This window comes from Neoarius graeffei, chromosome 13 (assembly GCF_027579695.1).
Source record: "Neoarius graeffei isolate fNeoGra1 chromosome 13, fNeoGra1.pri, whole genome shotgun sequence".
In the NCBI taxonomy this organism is placed as follows: domain Eukaryota; kingdom Metazoa; phylum Chordata; class Actinopteri; order Siluriformes; family Ariidae; genus Neoarius; species Neoarius graeffei.
In genome coordinates, this window is record NC_083581.1 from 44,741,515 (window position 1) to 44,763,148 (window position 21,634).

Consider the following 21,634-nt stretch of genomic DNA (forward strand, 5'->3'; position numbering starts at 1 on the left):
CAGATTACAAGGGCTGAAAAGTGGAGGTAAGTGCAATGAAAATGTGCAAAAATGTGTTGTTTTAAATGTTTAAACAAGTATAAATACAAGGTTGTCCTTAACTTAAAAACAATCTCCTCCAGCTGTGTGGCTCCAAAACTGAGGTGATGGAAAATGAGAAGAAATTTCCACTTGAAGCCAATCCAAGTACTTTGATATTATCTGAGGGATGTGATCTGAGATTTGTGATATTCCTAGTTGTGGCTAATTAAATGTATGACCACTAGAGGGGGCGGTAGATCTGAGGACAGGACATCTCATCTCATTATCTCTAGCCACTTTATCCTGTTCTACAGGGTCGCAGGCAAGCTGGAGCCTATCCCAGCTGACTACGGGCGAAAGGCGGGGTACACCCTGGACAAGTTGCCAGGTCATCACAGGGCTGACACATAGACACAGACAACCATTCACACTCACATTCACACCTACGGTCAATTTAGAGTCACCAGTTAACCTAACCTGCATGTCTTTGGACTGTGGGGGAAACCGGAGCACCCGGAGGAAACCCACACGGACACGGGGAGAACATGCAAACTCCACACAGAAAGGCCCTCGCCGGCCCCGGGGCTCGAACTCAGACCTTCTTGCTGTGAAGCGACAGCGCTAACCACTACACCACCGTGCCGCCTAGGACAGGGCATTGAGGCATATATTTCTTGTTCAAGAATAGATGACTTGTAACCACGTGATCAAAATATACTACGTCATGAGCGTCCGCCATGATGGTGGATATACAAGCAACTAGGATGGCAGCCACTGAAAGTGTGTCTGTAAACAGTGTTGAATTTTCTCAGTATTACCACGATTTGAACGGTTGAGCGAAGATTTGATACAAAGAGAAGATAGATATGTGTGGTTTTGACCCATATTATTTTAAAAAGTCAGACTTTTCTGAAGACAAGACACGTCTACCAGCCATCGAGTACCCAGATATCGTGTTCTATCTCATTTGGCTGCCGAAGAATCGAGTCTGACCTTGGATGAAACACAGCCCATTTTCTGACTGGGAGACCAGTCTGGATTGTTTCTCATCTCATCTCATTACCGTTTCTATCATATAATTTTGCTGGCGCTCCTAGAAGCGAAATGGTAATACATGTGTTAAAATTATACCAACGACCAAGTGAACCATGACAACAGAACGCTCATTTTATAGCAAAATTCTAGCAACACGAAATAAAATTCTGCCATGATATTATTGAGAAAGCTTTTGAATCTCACCTGAGATAAAATTTTACTGCAAACACGAGCTGTTTTGGTTTTATCCTCTGTTAGATCAGTCCTGCCGATGTTGTTCAGCCGTGCTCGTCTCCTCTCCGTACTAAACCTCAGAGTTCCCTCGCCCTCTTTCCGAATCACGGACAGAATTCTAAAAAATCGGAACGTGCCATGGTCACGAGTACTGTTGTGACTACAACCATATACAGCACAAAGATATGGCAGAGCTAAAAGAACACTTAAAGCAGTAGAAAAACAAAGAGAATTGCGCATGCGTGACTATGTTTTGTATGGAATGTCGCTTGACCCCGCATTTATATCTCCACCAACATGGCCGACATCCGGGTTTCTATTTTGCTTTGACGTCACCTGCAAGTCAAGAATACATACAAGAATAAAACCATGATCTTTTGAATATCAACCTAAAATCATGTCAAATGTCCTGCTCACCATCCCTGGCTTTATTTTGATGCAGAATTATTTTATTGCTTCCTCTTTACTCTCTTCAGCACAAACAGATAAAAGATGTTTGGATCAGGAGTCTTCAATCTTATCCATAAAGGGCCGATGTGGCTGCAGGTTTTTATTCCAGCCAGATCGGTGGCACAATTAATAGTATATTAGAGACCAAGATGAACTGATTAAACAAGTGGAATCAGATACTTTGCTGGAATGAAAGCACTGGCCCTTTGTGGATAAGAGTGAACCCTTGGCTTGGACTGATATTAGTGGAAAATGATGAAGTCCTGTTGGAGAAATACAGTGTGACAGAACTGTCTTAGTGTTTCCAGGTTAAATAAAAGCCATTTGTGGTTGGTGAACAGCTGAACAGGTTTAACACTGAGGTGAGTCTGCATTATAGTAAGTGGCCCAGTGGAAAACTGAACAATCCCCAATCCTCTTACTGCGCAATCCCTGATCTCTCTCTCTCTCTGTATGTGCGTGAGAGAGAAATTTGTCGACTTTGACCCACTTAACCAACAGAAACTATTTGCTGTAGTAGTGAAAGAGTAGTGTTGAACAAATCTGTCTTTGTCTCCAAAAGCATTCGCAAAAAAAAGATGATTTCTTTAAAATTAAATAAGTTTATTATATGGGGTGGCACGGTGGTGTAGTGGTTAGCACTGTCGCCTCACAGCAAGAAGGTCCTGGGTTCGAGCCCAGCAGCCAGCAAAGGCCTTTCTGTGTGGAGTGTGCATGTTCTCCCCGTGTCCGCGTGGGTTTCCTCCGGGTGCTCCAGTTTCCCCCACAGTCCAAAGACATGCAGGTTAGGTTAACTGGTGACTCTAAATTGAGCGTAGGTGTGAATGTGAGTGTGAATGGTTGTCTGTGTCTATGTGTCAGCCCTGCGATGACCTGGCGACTTGTCCAGGGTGTACCCCGCCTTTCACCCGTAGTCAGCTGGGATAGGCTCCAGCTTGCCTGCGACCCTGTAGAACAGAATAAGCGGCTACAGATAATGGATGGATGGATGGAAGTTTATTATATATAAAAAGTGCAATATAACTTTATAACTGTGTAATATAACTAATGTTTTCAACAGCATCCTTCCCTTGCAGGACATAGATAAAGGTTTAAAACAAAGACTGTTCAACCACTGAAGTTCCTTAAATATATAGTGTTTGCACATTGCAGTTTCTTGATAACATGACAAGCCGCATTTGTTTTTTGTCTTATTAACTTAAAGAGAGAAAAAAAAGAGAGACTGGTGAGGGAACAACCGTTTATAGCTGCTGTTACATAAGTGAGAACAGGAACTAACTTGTTTCACATGTTCTACAGCATTAAATGCAATTAAACATGGATAAAAAGCACAACATGCCATTCTTTACTTAAAAATGTTATTGTTAGAAAACTGCTGTGGTATAAGAGAAATAAAACATTTGGGGATGTGCTGTTAAAGGAATATAATCATCCCATCACAACACCCTGTTACTGATGATTTTGGTTCAGGAGTGAAGGAAAACACACACACACACACACACACACACTATAATAAATTGTCATAAGAGTTTACTATAACCTGTCCTCACTATGCTTAGTGGCCTAAAGACGCACTCTCCTCCATAACCTCTCAGCATGGTGTGTGTGTGTGTGTGTGTGTGTGTGTGTGTCTTTAAGCTCTTTTACAGCTAAAGCCAATTTGCCAGACTGCTTAGGTCAGATCTGCCCGAATCGAGCGCTCCAAGTTATACTGCTCTGTCCTCGGTCACCCTGAGAGACGAGAAGACAAGATTATTTATTTATAATCTGCAAATATTTTATCACAGTACAGTAATTTACTTTAGCCTTTATTCAAATCAGATGTGTTAGAGCTTGAAATTGAAGTATTGTAAGATTTCATGTGGGTGAAAGTCAGGTTGCAGAACCTTATCATAAAATGTAATAAAAGGTCACAAAATGGCGCAAAAAAAAAAACTGCAGCACTAAGCGTCGTGTGTTTGTGTGTGTGTGTGTGTGTGTGTGTACAGTAAAATACTTAATGACAAGGTGGTGTGATGAAATGGAGTTACTGTTATCACCTTGAAGTTGATTATTTTCCTATAACAGCACGACTAAGTGTTTTTCCTCATTTACTGCAGCAATTTATCAACAGTTACAAATTTGTTTTTATTAAAGAATGACAGAACCAGTCACTGGCATTTTGTTTATTCTTTTTCCATCAGCAGACATTTGCTATTTTCAGCAGTCCCATCAAAACAATGGTAAAAATGGGGGGGCGGGGGGTCGGCTTGCTTTTCATCTTTCTACTTTCATATTTCCTACATAAATCTCACACACACACACACACACACACACACACACACACACACAGAGAAAGCTTGCAAAAAATAATCTTACTTATCCCCTTCGGACACAAGGAAAAATCCTATGGAACTTAATGTGTACAACTGTACACATTATGTCCGAAGGGGTTATCAAGCCATACATATATTTTATTTGTTAACAAGTTTTATGTCATGTAACACTGTTTTAACTGTTTGGGGAGAAATTATTTCTAAAAGAATGTGAATGAAAAAATTCTATACTGTACGCTTTTAATAAAATTCAATAAGGTGTAAACATTAACGGAGATTTAATGATGACGTTGGTCTTTAGTTACCTGAATTGACCTCAATGTAACTAACTCAAACGGGAAATATTTTTTTTAATGCAGCTTACAAATATTTCAGGGAAATAATTAATAAATACATGCTTATGTGGTAGTAATACAGTACTGTGCAAAAGCCTTAGGCACTTTTTTTTTAGTACAAACTTTGTTATAGATATTTATTGTATGACTTCTACATTATGGAACCAGTACAAAAACACTTTAGATTTCCAAACATTAGTTTTTCAGCACAAAATTAAATGTTACAGAAAAATATTTGTATGTCAGTAAAGAAAGCAGCATATTACATAAGAGACCACTTTTCAATCAAAAACATAATGAAGGCTGCTGGGTTTTGGTGCAAAATGAAGAAGCGAGTGTGACAGTCAAAGTGTCCAGAAGAACTGTGGCTGCTTCTGTAAGATGCTCAGTAAAACCTACAGCTCATTTCCTTATCAAACTGCCCTCACTGTACCCGAGACTACTTTCTTTTTGAGCAAAGTGTCGTCACACCAAACATTGACTTTTTTCATGCATTACTGCTTACTGATCTTCATGGTATTTTTTAATGTAGAAACATTTATTTTCATTATTTTTGAAGACATCTTTGCTCTACAGCGTTTCATTGCATGTGCCTTAGACTTTTGCACAGTACTGTAGTTTGGCAAAAAAAAAAATTAATCTAGATTTAAAGTTCACACAATCATAACTGGCAACTATACGACTTGTTATATGACTTGTTAGAAATATTAGCCAGATAGGTCCAGTGATCCTACTGATCAACTACCTTAGGTGTGGAAAAGTAAACTGTACACTTTATTATCTTAAATTGAAGGTGATATTCTGCATATAATTAATAAGATATAAAATACAACAATGAATGTCATTGTTGATTTTAAATCTAATAAGCCCAAACAAAACCAGCAGTCCACACCTTAGACTGGTTAATCAACTGTAATGAGTTCTCAACATCGACAGCTCTAAGTGCTGATTTTATCCATAATAAAATGACCACTGCTGGTATTTACACATTAATAAATATCATCTTATATGAGGTCAACAAGCAGAATGTACAATAACCATATAACAGCTCAGAGAAACGACTCCAGCTGAACACTCCTTAAAGCTGTATAGTGCTTTAAGAGTGTGTTTGGAGTGAACTTCACTATGATCATGCTCAGAAGTCGTTATTTACACAAATTATGTCAAACGTGACGTTTTCAATTCACATCGTAGTGCACGATATGAATAGAAACAGTGATCTGGGATCAAGGAAATATTTTAGTAATTGTACTTTGTCAGCATATTTATGTCGTGATTTGGACGATTTGTACTTTATTGAAACTTACATGTTCTTTCTCATCAGCAGAGAAGGCGCTTTAGCCAGTGGGTTTTCTTTTCTGTAGAACAAAACAGCGAGTGTGAAAGCGCACCCACACACCACACGCACACAGATTTAACTATCAGAGGAAACTGGGGTCACACTAAATTAGTTGTAAATATGTCATTATGTCTAAGGTTGTGTTTGAACATTAGCATAGAACCTCATAAAATTTCCTTTGGTTTATTTTGTGTCTGATCTCGATGAGTTTCTTGAGATTTAGATAAATAAATGTTTATGTGCCGATATGTCATTTCCATATCACAGTTATTCTTTATAACACACTGCCATTCTTTACAATAGTAAATTAAAAATGACAGATTAGCAGTACGTTTATGGATTGTCTGTGAAATTATGACAATCCTTGCAGAGTGAATATTGTGATAAATATAACAACAGATGATCAGCACATGTCTGGAAATAAATAAATAAATAAATAAATAAATAAAATGGAATCCAGTGAAATGGCATCCCTCAATCAGCACTGACCCATTTCTTCCCCCCCAGCAGTTACATACTCAGCATCATTGGTGGTTTTATAAACACTATCTAACCCTTCAACAAACAGCCTACACACACTACTTCCCTTTAAAAACCCCACAGTCCCACCGATGCAAAGTTTCCAGCAATCCTCTCTCCTTCCTTTACTCCCTCTTTGTTTGTTCCTTCTTCTGTTTCTTGCCATTCTCCTCTACATGCTCCACACTCCTCACTGAGCCGTTGGTCATGGCTGAGGCAGTGACACCATTGGAGACGTTCATGGGTGATTTAGAACGCGGCCGGAGGCGGTAAGTCTGGTAGTAGAAGTTGGCAAAGAGGATGATGAAGGTGATGGCATAGGCAATGAGTGCCCACTGCATCCATGCTGGGAAAGGGCAGCCAGAGTACAGCGAGTGAGCTGCGTGACCAATAGTAACATGGAACTGGATCTGTAACACACACATGATGAGTGTATGATGAGTCAAGTCAAGTCAAGTTTATTTGTATAGTGCTTTTAACAAAAAAACATTGTCGCAAAGCAGCTTTACACAATTTGAATGACTTAAAACATGAGCTAATTTTATCCCTAATCTATCCCCAATGAGCAAGCCTGTGGCGACGGTGGCAAGGAAAAACTCCCTCAGACGACATGAGGAAGAAACCTCGAGAGGAACCAGACTCAAAAGGGAACCCACCCTCATTTGGGCAACAACAGACAGCATGACTATAACATTAACAGTATTATATGAGTGACTCTGATGAGAATATGACGAGTGTGTGATGGGAGTGTGAAGGAAGTGGATGACAGTATGATGAGTGTGTGTGATGGGAGTGAATGAGAGTGTGATGAGTGTGTGTGATGGGAGTGAATGAGAGTGTGATGGGAATAGATGAGTGTGGTGATATGATTAGCGGGTGGTGTGGTATTATTTCAAGAGGCATGAGATGTGTTTGTAATGAGTATATGATTAGTGTGTAATGAAGATGTGGTGTGGTAAATATATGTTCAGTGATTGATGAGTACATGATGGATGTGTGGTAAGTATATGTTGAGTGTGTGATGAGTACATGGTGAGTGTGTGGTAAGTATATGTTCAGTGATTGATAAGTACATGATGGATGTGTGGTAAGTATATGTTGAGTGTGTGATGAGTACATGGTGAGTGTGTGGTAAGTATATGTTCAGTGAGTGATGAGTAAATGGTGAGTGTATGGTAAGTATATGCTGACTGAGTGATGAGTACATGGTGGGTGGGTGGTAAGTATATGTTAAGTGAGTGATGAGTACATGGTGAGTGTGTGGTAAGTACAGTGGTGCTTGAAAGTTTGTGAACCCTTTAGAATTTTCTATATTTCTGCATAAATATGACCGAAAACATCATCAGATTTGCACACAAGTCCTAAAAGCAGATAAAGAGAACCCAGTTAAACAAATGTCACAAAAATATTATACTTGGTCATTTATTTATTGAGGAAAATTATCCAATATTACATATCTGTGAGTGGCAAAAGTATGTGAACCTCTAGGATTAGCAGTTAATTTGAAGGTGAAATTAGAGTCAGGTGTTTTCAATCAATGGGATGACAATCAGGTGTGAGTGGGCACCCTGTTTTATTTAAAGAACAGGAATCTATCAAAGTCTGATCTTCACAACATATGTTTGTGCAAATGTTTCATGGCACGAACAAAGGAGATTTCTGAGGACTTCAGAAAAAGCGTTGTTGATGCTCATCAGGCTGGAAAAGGTTACAAAACCATCTCTAAAGAGTTTGGACTCAACCAATCTATAGTCAGACAGTTTGTGTACAAATGGAGGGAATTCAAGACCATTGTTACCCTCCCCAGGAGTGGTCGACCAACAATGATCACTCCAAGAGCAAGGCATGTAATAGTCAGCGAGGTTACAAAGGACCCCAGGGTAACTTCTAAGCAACTGAAGGCCTCTCTCACATTGGCTAATGTTAATGTTTATGAGTTCACCATCAGGAGAACACTGAACAACAATGGTGTGCATGGCAGGGTTGCAAGGAGAAAGCCACTGCTCTCCAAAAATAACATTGCTGCTCATCTGCAGTTTGCTAAAGATCACGTGGACAAGCCAGAAGGCTATTGGAAAAATGTGTTGTGGATGGATGAGACCAAAATAGAACTTTTTGGTTTAAATGAGAAGCATTATGTTTGGAGAAAGCAAAACACTGCATTCCAGCATAAGAACCTTATCCCATCTGTGAAACATGGTGGTGGTAGTATCGTGGTTTGGGCCTGTTTTGCTGCATCTGGGCCAGGACGGCTTGCCATCATTGATGGAACAATGAATTCTGAATTATACCAGCAAATTCTAAAGGAAAATGTCAGGACATCTGTCCATGAACTGAATCTCAAGAGAAGGTGGGTCATGCAGCAAGACAACGACCCTAAGCACACAAGTCATTCTACCAAAGAATGGTTAAAGAAGAATCAAGTTAATGTTTTGGACTGGCCAAGTCAAAGTCCTGACCTTAATCCAATTGAAATGTTGTGGAAGGACCTGAAGCGAGCAGTTAATGTGAGGAAACCCACCAACATCCCAGAGTTGAAGCTGTTCTGTACAGAAGAATGGGCTAAAATTCCTCCAAGCTGGTGTGCAAGACTTTTATCAACAGCTACCGGAAACGTTTATGCCATTATTGCTGCACAAGGGGGTCACACCAGATACTGAAAGCAAAGGTTCACATACTTTTGCCAATCACAGTTATGTAATATTGGATCATTTTCCTCAATAAATAAATGACCAAGTATAATATTTTTGTCTCATTTGTTTAACTGGGTTCTCTTTATCTACATTTAGGACTTGTGTGAAAATCTGATGATGTTTTAGGTCCTATTTATGCAGAAATATAGAAAATTCTAAAGGGTTCACAAACTTTCAAGCACCACTGTATATGTTCAGTGAGTGATGAGTACATGGCGGATGTGTGGTAAGCATATGTTCATGAGTGATGAGTAAATGGTGAATGTGTGGTAAGTACATATTGAGTGAGTGATGAGTACATTGTTGGTGTGTGGTAAGTATATGTTGAGTGAGTGATGAGTACACGGTGAGTGTGTGGTAAGTATATGTTGAATGTGTGATGAGTACATGGTGAGTGTGTGGTAAGTATATGTTCAGTGAGTGCTGAGTAAATGGTGAGTGTGTGGTAAGTATATGTTGAGTGAATGATGAGTACATGGTGGATGTGTGGTAAGTATATGTTGAGTGAGTGATGAGTAAATGGTGTGTGTTAAGTATATGTTGAGTGAGTGATGAGTACACGGCAAGTGTGTGGTAAGTATATGTTGAGTGTTTGATGAGTACATGGTGAGTGTGTGGTAAGTATATGTTCAGTGAGTGATGAGTAAATGGTGAGTGTGTGGTAAGTATATCTTGAGTGAGTGATGAGTACACGGCAAGTGTGTGGTAAGTATATGTTGAGTGAGTGATGAGTACATGATGAATGTGTTGTAAGTATATGTTCAGTGAGTGATGAGTACATGGTGAGTGTGTGGTAAGTATATGTTGAGTGAGTGATGAGTACATGATGGGTGTGTGGTAAGTATATGTTGAGTGAGTGATGAGTACATGGTGGGTGTGTGGTAAGTATATGTTGAGTGCGTGATGAGTACATGGTGGGTATGTGGTAAGCATGTGATGAGTTTGTTTACCATCTGAATGATAGTGAGGTATTTCTTCCACCAAAGGTATTTGTGCATGTGTGGACCAACTGCTGCGAGACCGTAGTAGCTGTACATCAGCACATGGATCCCCGAGTTTATTGTTCCACCAAAAAATGCTGTGAGGAAACAAAGTTAAAAAAGGGTGTATCAGGTGTGTAGGATAACAGGTGTGTAGGATTGCTTTCAGTACATCATGTTGTTCGCTTTTTAAAAACATTAGGATCTGAGTTTTGTACATATCAGAACAAGGGGTGTTTCTGAGATCTGCATTAAGCCTGTCATTGGGCAGAGAAAAACCTGGGCTGAGCAGATTGTCTGCTGAACACTGGAGGAAATAAAGAACTAGTCATAAGTCAGCCACTGTAGCACTTAACTTTTTTTTGTTTTTTTTACATTTTCTGAAAAACAAAACTTTTAAAGACCATCTATGAAAAATAAGCCTCACTGTAAACATGTTTGAAATTACTTTTACATATGAAAATCAAAGTAGGTCAAGCTTGTTTGTGGTTTTTGACCAAACTTTGCAGTAGTAACGTCTTTTACTTCAGGGTATGAAGACCTCTCCTTTGCTTTAAGCTGGAAACAGAGAATATGTAGTAGTGTCGTGTAAAACAGCTGCATGAGCCCATAAAAAATCACAGTCTATAAAGCACCAATTGCTTGTGAGTGAATATGCATTTTACACTAGACACATGTTAAACCGTATTGTTATAAGGTGGTCCACTGTGGGACCCCCTGTAGATTTTCAGGTTTTGTGTATTGAGATACTTAAACATATGACAAGTTGAAAAAAATAGTTTAGCTCATGTCACTGAGCCAGTGTAAGGTATCAATGCATACATGAGACATCAAAAAACATGATACTAGTAAAGAAACCCATTAGAATAATTTAATAATTGTCTCAAGTTTCGCCTCTCTACATAAATCTCAACTAAATAGGAGTTAATTCCTTTTTGGACATCATACGGCAATATTTTTTTTGTCTCATGCATTTATTTGTAAACAAGCATGTTTTGGGGCTTTACAATCTTCTGCTTTAAAACGAGCCTCAAAATGTAAACAGTACATGATCTGCCTTATAAACTAAGAAGACATTAGACTGGAGCACCTGCTTCATTTAAGCCTAATCTCTTCTGTAAAATATACTTAATATATCAAAATACTTCTGTTCCTTTAACGATCATTAAGGCTACATCCACACGACAACAAGATTTTTTTTTTAAATATCGCGTCCACATGGGCAACGGATCAGTTACATTTCAGGTCCATATGGCAACGCAACGCTTGCTGAAAACGATGCAATACACATGCCACACCTCTAGGTGCGCTGTAAGACGGTCCCATCGGAGACACCAGAACAATAGAAGAAGAAGTAGACGCATGCGCATAAACCCCTTTTTCTGTAGCATCAGCCACATAAAGTTTTGATTATTAATCAGTAGTGTAAAACGAAAGACGCGGAAAGAGGAATGAATGGGGGTAGATGGAAGCCAGTACGCCAACATTCTGATATCCTCCAGAATTCTTTAATGGTCCGGAATAAATTGAATGCTACACGTTGATGGATTACTTTGTTCTTCTACGCCCTTTTTGAGGAATGTTATTGTCGGACTTAAACCAACATCTGAAGAGGTGAGATCGCTCCTTTTTTTTTCCTATGTTTGCTGGCGGGATTGTTTTTGTTTTTGGAAAGCGCACGGGCGGTGCGCGGTTTTGGTTACTGCTTCCGCAGTGTTTGGACTAGTTATAGGATTTGTTGACAACTCGCATCGAGTTCATTACACTTCTACCCGGCGTGAAGCACTGACAGTCATGTGGTTGTGACGTCATCGTAAACAAATCCGTTCTACTCATCCAGACGACTTCGCAACGGTGCCATTGCCAGATTTTTCCACTCTGGGACCCGTTCTCAAAAGATTTCGTTTTGGGGCACCCAAAACGCCGGTGCCGTGTGGACGCCAGGCCGAAACGATAAACAATTTTATCAGATTCACCTGAATCCGTTGCCGTGTGGACAGGGCCTAATACTGACCCCAACTGACCGTCCTGCCAAGCTGTCTTTCCTCATCTGCTTCCACAATCAACTCCATCTCTCCACTCCTCTGTGTGTGTGTGTGTGTGTGTGTGTGTGTGTGTGTGTGTGTGTTTTCTCACACTGGCCTCCAGCGACCCATTTGACGCCAATCCACCAGAGGATGAACATGGTGCAGTGGTGGTAGACGTGCAGGAAGCTGATCTGGTTAAACTTCTTCCTCATAATGAAGAACACTGTGTCTAAAAACTCCACACCTTTAGAGACGTAGTACCACCACAGAGCCGACGCTATCTACACACACACACACACACACACACACACGTTTTCTGCACACAAACGCATAGTTTTGGTAAAATATAAGAACTGAATATGCTATTCATCGATATGCTGGTGTAAGTTTACTGGTATTTAAATTTGGTCACTGTGGCAACTCAGCAAACAATCTATCCTCAATATTTGGTGTTTAGCTTAACCCCATTCAAACAGAATTAGTTTTCTATGTGGACGTGTGTGCATCCTGTCTGAACTGACATGTTGTTAAGATTGCGTTATATCCTGTTGGAAAAGAGGTTTTGCATTTTATTCTTCAGTATAAAGATGTTCAAAGAAGTGCTCGATCTTTTCTCTTTTATACTGTCTCCAAAATCAGAAGTTTAAAAAACAGAGCAATTAAGCACAGATGATGTTTAAAGGGGCGTGTCAGCGAAGCAATACTTCTGGGGGTCACTTTTCCCATCAGCCCTGTCAATAACTGCAGGCAGCCAGCGATTTTGCCACCTATAAACGTTCCATCACCCGCTACTCACAGTGCCTTTTACAAAAAATAAAATTTTTCCTTGTGTTTTTATGTGACAGCATTTCTTTGTTTTCATTCACTGAGAAAAGCAATCTTTTCAGATGGTAAGAATCATGTTTGTGCTATGACAGTGGCCACTGTCAGTACTGCAGATGCGTTATCTAGCTGAGTGAGATTTACACTTCATAAAAGTGAAGTCTGTTGATTTGCGTATTTTGTCACCAGTAAAAAAATCACATGGTTTGATTGATTGAGATTTTTATCATCATTAACTAGAAAAGCACTTGGAGAACGCAGACCTCCGCTAAGAATCCTTTAAAAAAATCTGGGATCAAGAAGGTGATCCGGATCACCGCCAAAATTTAATGGATTGTTACTTGTGCCCAGTCACACCTCTGGAAAAAATTTCAGAGCAATCCGTTCATAACTTTTTCCGTAATGTTGCTAACAGACAAACCAACAAACAAACAAACCAACGCTACCCGAAAACATAACCTCCTTGGCGGAAGTAATTAAGTAGCAAATTAACAAACAAGTAAAAAGTGTAATTTGGGTTAGCTAATGTTTAGATTAATATAGAATTACATTTGAAGAGAAGTTTCAGTAGGGTGGTGTAGTGGTTAGCACTGTTGCCTCACAGCAAGAAGGTTCTGGGTTCGAACCCAGTGGCTGATGGGGGTGATTCTGTGTGGAGTTTACATGTTCTCCCCGTATCTGCGTGGGTTTCCTCTGGATGCTCCGGTTTCCCCCACAGTCTAAAGACATGCAAGTTAGGTTAATTGGGGGCTCTAAATTGATTGCGAATGGTTGTTTGTCTCTGTGTGTCAGCCCTGTGATGATTTGGCGACTTGTCCAGGATGTACCCTGTGTCTGTGTGGGATAGGCTCCAGCTTGCCTGCGACCCTGCACAGGATAAGCGGCTACAGATAATGGATGGATGGAGAAGTTTCAGTAACCTTTTTGCATTAAATCTTTAATAGTAGTATAAATACACACATCTATAAATGGGCGGCACGGTGGTGTAGTGGTTAGCGCTGTCGCCTCACAGCAAGAAGGTCCGGGTTCGAGCCCCGTGGCCGGCGAGGGCCTTTCTGTGCGGAGTTTGCATGTTGTCCGCGTGGGTTTCCTCTGGGTGCTCCGGTTTCCCCCACAGTCCAAAGACATGCAGGTTAGGTTAACTGGTGACTCTAAATTGACCGTAGGTGTGAATGTGAGTGTGAATGGTTGTCTGTGTCTATGTGTCAGCCCTGTGATGACCTGGCGACTTGTCCAGGGTGTACCCCACCTTTTGCCCATAGTCAGCTGGGATAGGCTCCAGCTTGCCTGCAACCCTGTAGAACAGGATAAAGCGGCTAGAGATAATGAGATGAGATGAGACGTCTATAAATCATATTAAGAATAATTTACATAATTTACTCAAGTTTTAACTCAAGTTCCTCATTTAAAATATTTTGTCTCTTTAGTTCTGATAGTTAAAAATTTACTAAATACTTAAGTTTCACAAGATCTCTTTATTTTCTTTGTTGTTGTTGTTGTCGTTCTAATCTTGAAGCAGCTCTTCTTAGGGTTGCCATTTTCCTACTGAATCCTCGGCCCCAGCAGAATTTTGAAGATAGTCTCAACCTTCGCTATAATAATTGAATATTCAAGAATTTAATACATATATTATAAATTGATCCATGATTGACCTATAAAACTTGAAAATAGGTCAAATTGGCATGAAATCATCAGAGAGGCTTTACTTTCATTTTCATTCATTTTATATTTTTCACATATTACCCACCCAAATCATGAGATCAAGAAGAACATTTTATTTACTCCAAGATGCAAAATGTTGCATTATGGATGTCTCAAAATGCACTATTTTACATGTATGTTTTAAAAATCTTCCAGGGGAAGGACCCCAGGACCCCTGCCTTTTTTCACATCACAGTGACAGCGTAGTACGCTTTGAGTCTGCCTACTACTCTTTTCCAAATGCCTCCGACTCCAAAGCTTACTGACAGGGCTGCCTCTGTGAATCGAATTACTATAAATATCCTCCAGGAACATTACTGAACACACACGTACAGAAATCTAATCCTTTCCGGATAGTACTTTGGACAGTGAAGGACGACGTTAAGTGTGTGTGCATTAGAACACAAAAAACAAATGAGAAACAGACATTAACTGGATTAAGGTCAGCAGCCCACAGGTCAAAGGTCAGAGAGGCGATATGCTCCTATACCTGGCACTGTGCACTAAGCTTCACTCAGGGACAATCAAATATTTATGCACTCATGTGATGAGCTTCTTCAGACAGCACACATGTTAGCATGGAGGGGACAGTGTGTGTATCAGTGGCATTTCAGACATCTGTGTGTGTGTGTGTGTGTGTGTGTGTGTGTGTGTGTGTGTGTGTGTGTGTGTGTGTGTGTGTGAGACTGGAACACAGCCACTTCCTGCCCATGATTACTTTAATCTCCACACTCTCACCATGTGATAAGAAGATTCAGTTTCTTTCACATTCCTTTCAATTGAAGTGACTTACTTATTTGATGTGTGTGTGTATTTCTCACCCTAACTTCGTTGACGTCGTTGGAGTAGTTGACAGGCTGGCAGAGGAAGCTGTATCCTGCTGCTCTGGAACCCAAAAACAGCTGGGGAGAGAGAGAGAGAGAGAGAGAGAGAGAGAGAGAGAAAACAGAAACAAATAAATAAATAAATAAACTGATTTATTCAGGATAGTGGTAGTAGTAGTAATGGTTTATTATTAAGAATACAACTTCATATCATCGTCTCTGCTGTGGCGCGTGAGCAACGGGACATCACTACCGCACCAGACGGAGCGTGAGGCGGGGGCGGGGCAAAATGACTGGCCGTACTTTGCCATTATAGCAGATAGATACCAGCTGTTAGCAGCTAGCACTGCAGATCCCAATAAGGCTCAAGCTAGCCTACAACCACGTTGATTGAACTACAAATGAAATAAACGAGTGAATTCACGAATGATCAAACTGATAGAATGGATGAAAGTTAACGGAGCACAACAAGTAATATTTACATTTATTTACAGAGTAATGTACAGAGACATCAATGAGAAGAAACGTTTATATAAAAAGAAATTCGGACAGCACTTTGGCACACGACTACACTTTCTCGACATCCGCTAGGGACTGACTGATCATGCTTCCGTGTTCTTCGCCGACGCCGAAGTACAGCGACTGCCCTCCTCATGTCTTTCAAACACCACCTCCAATAGAGATCTTGCATGTGACGTCACAGCCGATCCAGATTGTAACAGACGCCATCTTGTCGGTCAAACGCCATATTTCCGCCTTCTGCTTCTACTTCTACCTTTTCTTCTGGAAAACCCTACTATATACAATTCTACTACAACGGCTGCGGCTACAAGCTCTCCCTACCTGTGCACGTTTTTAATGTTTTTTGTGTGTATTTTTGCGTGTTGTTCGTCTGTATTGGACTTCAATATCCACTACAACCGTATGGACTTACTGGACATTGGTTTCCAGCAGAAAATGACGGTTTGTAGCGATTTCCATCGCATGCACAACATTCCAGACGAGATAGCGAGACCAGCGGGGTCTCCGTGGATTGTTATCGGGTCTGGCAGGCGAAGGAGGCGGCGTCGGGAGAGGAAGCAAAAGCGAGGCTGCAGAGCCGGCCTGTTGACTAAGCTCAGAAAACAGCCACTCAAACCTCCACTGCCAAGCCTCTACCTCTCCAATGCCAGATCCATGGTAAACAAGACGGACAATTTGGAATTACAGCTGGAATTACCTTATTCTATTCTATAATCGGCTGGTCAGTGCTATACTAGATACTACTGATATATCTAGTATCAATACTAGTAATACTTAAGTGACTTACCCGTCCAATGAGGATTGTTATTTTCTTGTTTACAAGATGCCACATCTTAGGGGGGCTGACAAATCCTGAATTTCTGTAAAGATAACTGTCCAGAGATTTATAAGCACGCAGTGCTTCACCACTGAACAGCGAGGGAAAGTTGATGAGGTAATTATACACGTCTGGGTATTCCACCTCTGGCAGTTCAAAATCCACTGACACGGTTGTGAAAACTACGTCCGGTAAGCCATAAGGGTCACTAATCTGTAGATCGTTTATTTTAGACATATATCTAGTTATCAGTTCATTAGAAAAATGAGTCGTGTAGTCCGTCGGTTGAAATTGATCCATTCTGTACACGAGTGCAGCAGTATTCAGCTGTGTTTTTTACTGACAAGATGGCGGCTGTTAACTTTCCGGTCACGTGACTGCAAGATCTCTATAATCCTTTATCAGCCCGGCTTCTTGGCCCGCCCATGTCCCGTTTACCCCCAGAGATACCCGGCTTCCCCGGAAGTGACAATTTTGTCGATTTTAACCAATAACAACTAGCCGAAATTGGCTGTTCAGAGCCGTCTCGTAGACTGCAACGGATACCCGGCTGCCAGTCCATAGAGCCCATTGAAATAAGAAAGGTGATTCTCGTAGCGAACTGCAAGTTCGTCAGACATCACTCAAATAAGTTACAGGATGACATAGGGATAGTTATGAACGTAAATACAATCTTGGGCATATATTATGTTATGCAAGTTATTGTTTTAATGAGAATTCAACGTCGTAGATGCCGCAGTTTGGGGAGAGAATTTTAGGGGAAGTTCGGCTTCCCTTGTTGTCTCTGAGAAATCGCCCCTGATTCAGACTTATACTCCTAATTAAAACATAGAAAGAACATTTGAACAGTTAAGTGTTAATTAAACGAACCATGTGCGGGATGGCACTAGTTCTGTAACGTTCAGTTCGACACTTAAGAATGTCCAGATCGCTAGCATAACGGGTTTGACGGCAGCTAATGTTCACTCTTGTAGGCAGTAGAAGATGGCGATATTGTTCAGACACTAAGAGTGATTTGGCAAACTTTAAAGTCAGAGTCAAACGTCTGGAGTGAAGAGATGGCAAACCAAGGTATGCGCAAGCTTCGGCGTAGCAGGTGTAATCATGTCCCATCCAATCAGGATGAATTGGATGAAAGGCTAGAAAGCCAATTTGGTAGTTTCTACTTGTATGAACAGATTCAGATGTGAAAAAGGATAGAGAGATGGAGAAGGATGCCTGAGTGGAGGACTAAGAGATCAAAGATGGAATAAATGGATGGATGAACAGAGGGATAAATGTGAAATCTTGAATGGAGGAGTATGTTGGAGGTATGCATAGATGAAGGAAGGAATGAACAGGGCATGAGCAGAGAGAGACTGATGGAGGCCTGAACACAGGGATAAGTATCAGATGGATAGTGAATGAGTGAGAGATCAGATTGAGGGGTGAATGGATGGATAGGTGGATGAATGAAATAATACATAGGGAGTGATGGAAAGATGGATGATAGGATAGATAATTAAAAGGATTTATGGATGAAGGAATGGATTGATGGACATGTAGATGGATGGATGAACAGGTGGTTGGATGAAGGGATGGACAGATAGATGGATTGATGAAGGGACAGATGGATAGGTAAATTGATCGATGGATAGATTGATGTAGGAAAGGATGGATTAAAAGTGATGGAAGGCAGCGCACCTCTTTGCAGATGTAGAAGTTGAGCAGCACCATGCTGAAGTTATAGGTGATGAGAGTTTTGCGCAGTTTGAAAGCGTCTCGGTGCTGCATGTAGCGAGGTCCCGCCCACAGGAACAGTAAATACAGCATGCTAAAGCCCAGTGTGGGGAAGGGTGATGACATCATCGGCCATTGCTCCACCCGCTTGTCTAAGACAAACACGTGCACACACAAAATCTCAAACTGAGTGGGGGGAGAAAGACTGACACACAGACAGATACACAGAGAGAGATACAGACAGATAGATGCATAGAGTAAGAGACACAGACAGACAGATACACAGAGAGAGATAGTGGGGGGGAGAGAGAGACATTATACACAGACAGAAAGACAGACAGGTACACAGAGAGACAGATCCACAAAGAGAGACAGACAGACAGACAGACAGTTACCTGCTATGGTAAGGCTCCATTTGTAAAACTCTGCTGTGTCATTAATGAGGTGAAGCACCGTATCCATGACAACACTTTTACTTTATTATTCTGTAATTATGAAAAAAAGAAAACAGAAAAGAAAAGAATAAATCAATGGTGTGGTGTGATGAAGCAGAGTTATTGTTGCCACCCCAAAGTTGATTATTTTCCAGTACCAGCATGTCCCCAAGTGTTTTATTCCTCTTAAAGGTAGACTGCCTTTCAGATTTTTCAAGTTTAGGTCATAAAAATAATTTTCCCTGACACACAATTATTTTTGTTTAGTGGACGAAAGCTACTGAATTCAAATCACAGACTTCCAATTTTATTAGTTTTTTTAAATAGAACAATTAATGCTCTGCTATTTTTTCCTGCTTCACCATGACCCAATTCAAGATACTACGTCACGCGGTGGACTTTCCCCGTTCGCACAAGGCATTGTGGGATACAAATTTGAAGCAGGAGACAAAAACGGAGGATGTGAGTGTGAGAACGAAACGTGAAATACTGACTACAGTAACGGAAAGTGAGAAGAAAAAACATTATGTTGCGAAGGAAAGGAAACGCAGGACCAAACTCATAAATATCGGTGGTCAGCGAGCACCTCGGTGTGATCAGCTGTTTGTTTAGTGACAGAATGATGTAACTGTCAGTGCACAGTCAAGGTAAACCTGTAGATGGCAGTAATGTAACACTGTGGATGCCAGCTGCTGTAAAACCCAAAAGAAGAAGAAAAAGAAGCAAGTAAACCTGTGCATGCGCACACGGACCTCCTCTGTCTGCTTGACTGCGCGAAGCGAGCGATTTCATGTACATTATTTGCTCGAGAATCCCCTCAAATTAAATAACTTCCCAGCCACAGAATGGCTTGACATTTTGTGAGATCTTACAGAAATAAACATATCACAATGACCACATTTCAGAGCGAACTAAATTTCACAAATTTTATGAAATTGAAAGGCCATATAGCTTTAAACTACATCAGTTTATCATGTGTCGTTAATGTTGTGAAATTTCCTCAAAACAAGTTAGTTCCTTTTATTATCAGTTGCATTACAGCAGCTATAAACACTCGTTCCCTCACCAGTCTCTCTATTTTCTCTCTCTTAAAGTTAATAAGACAAAAATAAACCACAGATTGTCATTATACTGAGAAACTGCAAAGATGTCAGAAACCTTAAAGTTACAGTTTTACCTCTGACTGTTACAAAGCGCTGACACTAGAGACGCCTCCCATACATGTAAATAAACACATTTTTCCTTAGAGAAAATTTCACCATAATAACTACATGCATTTTTAATCTGTTTATGTGATACTGAAGTGAACAGCAAAATTATATCTCATTTCTCCTAATGAGTGCATAACTCATTATTATAAACAATTCCGATATTTCAGATAAATTCACGGTGTGTGTGTGTGTGTATACGCAAAATTGCTGCATTGACATCAGCCCAAAAAAGCTCATTTGTTTTGGCCAGTCTTCACTCATGACACAACTGTGCTTACATGCAACCATAATACACTGTATTTTCTGTTTAATTTTTGTCAACATTACAACTTGCAGGCTTCATTCAGTGTGTGTGTAACAGCACAGAGTGAATATGGATTAAACACCCAGACTATAGGAACTTGTTCACACTCCAGGCCCCAAAGCTCTGCACTGTGTGTGTCAGCAGCTTTCACACACACTTGTCACTGGACCTTAATTCCATCTGATCTAAGAGCTTAGAGGATGAGTGTGACATCTGACACACACACAAAGGTTCAGTTTACAGTTCGGGGTTTGTTTTTTTCATATTACACAAATTTTCATAGAATTCTCAAAGTTTTAGCACACTAACTGTTCACCCTAACACACATGTGACCAGCTGTGATCACACACACACTGCAATATTATTATTATTATTATTATTATTATTATTAAGAATTTACAGACTTATTTCAGTGTTACTTTTGATTTAATTTTGTGTTACATATTTTACAAAGCAACTGTGTGTGTTAGAAATGCAACAAACAAGTAAACAACCAAAAACAAACAAGCAAATCAACAAACAGGCAAGCAAGCAAAAACGTAAGCAAGTATATCAGCAAACAAACAAATACATTACAAAATCAAGCAAGCAAGCAAATAAACAAATTGTGGGAAAAAATTTTTTTGTTTAATTTTCCACCTATTTCTTATTCGAGCTGTGTTTTCTGGATATATACTCTGTGTGTGTGTGTGTGTGTGTGTGTGCAGGAAACATGCTCGAGTTCAGATGAACATAAACTGTATAAACACGAAATATTTCCACAGACTGACATTTCATCCTGCTGCTCTTACCTGCAGGTCAGTAACTTTATACCCGCATCCGGTGCAGTGGAACCGCTCTCTCTCTCACACACACACACACTCTCTCTCTCTCTCTCTCTCTCCTTAACTATCTCCGAGTCCCAGAGAGCGCGGCAACATCAAAGCGCATTGAATGTTAGGTTTGAAGTTTTGTTTAGTTTGACCCTCTCCTGGTCACGTGCCCTCCGCGCGCCTCTGTTCTCTCCTGCGCCTGAACAGCTCCGTTCAACTCCGCAGCAGCGCGAGCGCGGGGGGCGGAGTCTATTCCCCGATCTGCCCTCCACAAGGGTCAGGGATGGAGGAGAGCTCAGGGTGTGTCTCAAACTGAACAACACTTGCTGAACTTGCACCCTACTGCTGTGTATTGAGTCTGATGTAGCTGTGCCCCAAACGCCAGGAGTTCATTTTTACTTTTTTGCATCACTCATCTCATCTCATCTCATTATCTCTAGCCGCTTTATCCTTCTACAGGGTCGCAGGCAAGCTGGAGCCTATCCCAGCTGACTACGGGCGAAAGGCGGGGTACACCCTG

General features: G+C 40.6%; 1 protein-coding gene across 1 annotated transcript; it reads right to left on the reverse strand.

The window, feature by feature from the left end:
- Nucleotides 1–6,305: 6,305 nt before the first annotated feature.
- Nucleotides 6,306–21,280, reverse strand: elovl4b (ELOVL fatty acid elongase 4b). The gene is made up of 7 exons (XM_060936846.1): nucleotides 21,094–21,280; nucleotides 18,749–18,838; nucleotides 18,318–18,505; nucleotides 15,293–15,373; nucleotides 12,058–12,229; nucleotides 9,892–10,019; nucleotides 6,306–6,658 (listed from the first exon to the last, which is right to left on the reverse strand). Exons 2-7 carry the CDS (start codon nucleotides 18,813–18,815, stop codon nucleotides 6,374–6,376), a joined length of 921 nt encoding a protein of 306 aa, XP_060792829.1. The 5' UTR covers nucleotides 18,816–18,838; nucleotides 21,094–21,280; the 3' UTR covers nucleotides 6,306–6,373.
- Nucleotides 21,281–21,634: the final 354 nt, after the last annotated feature.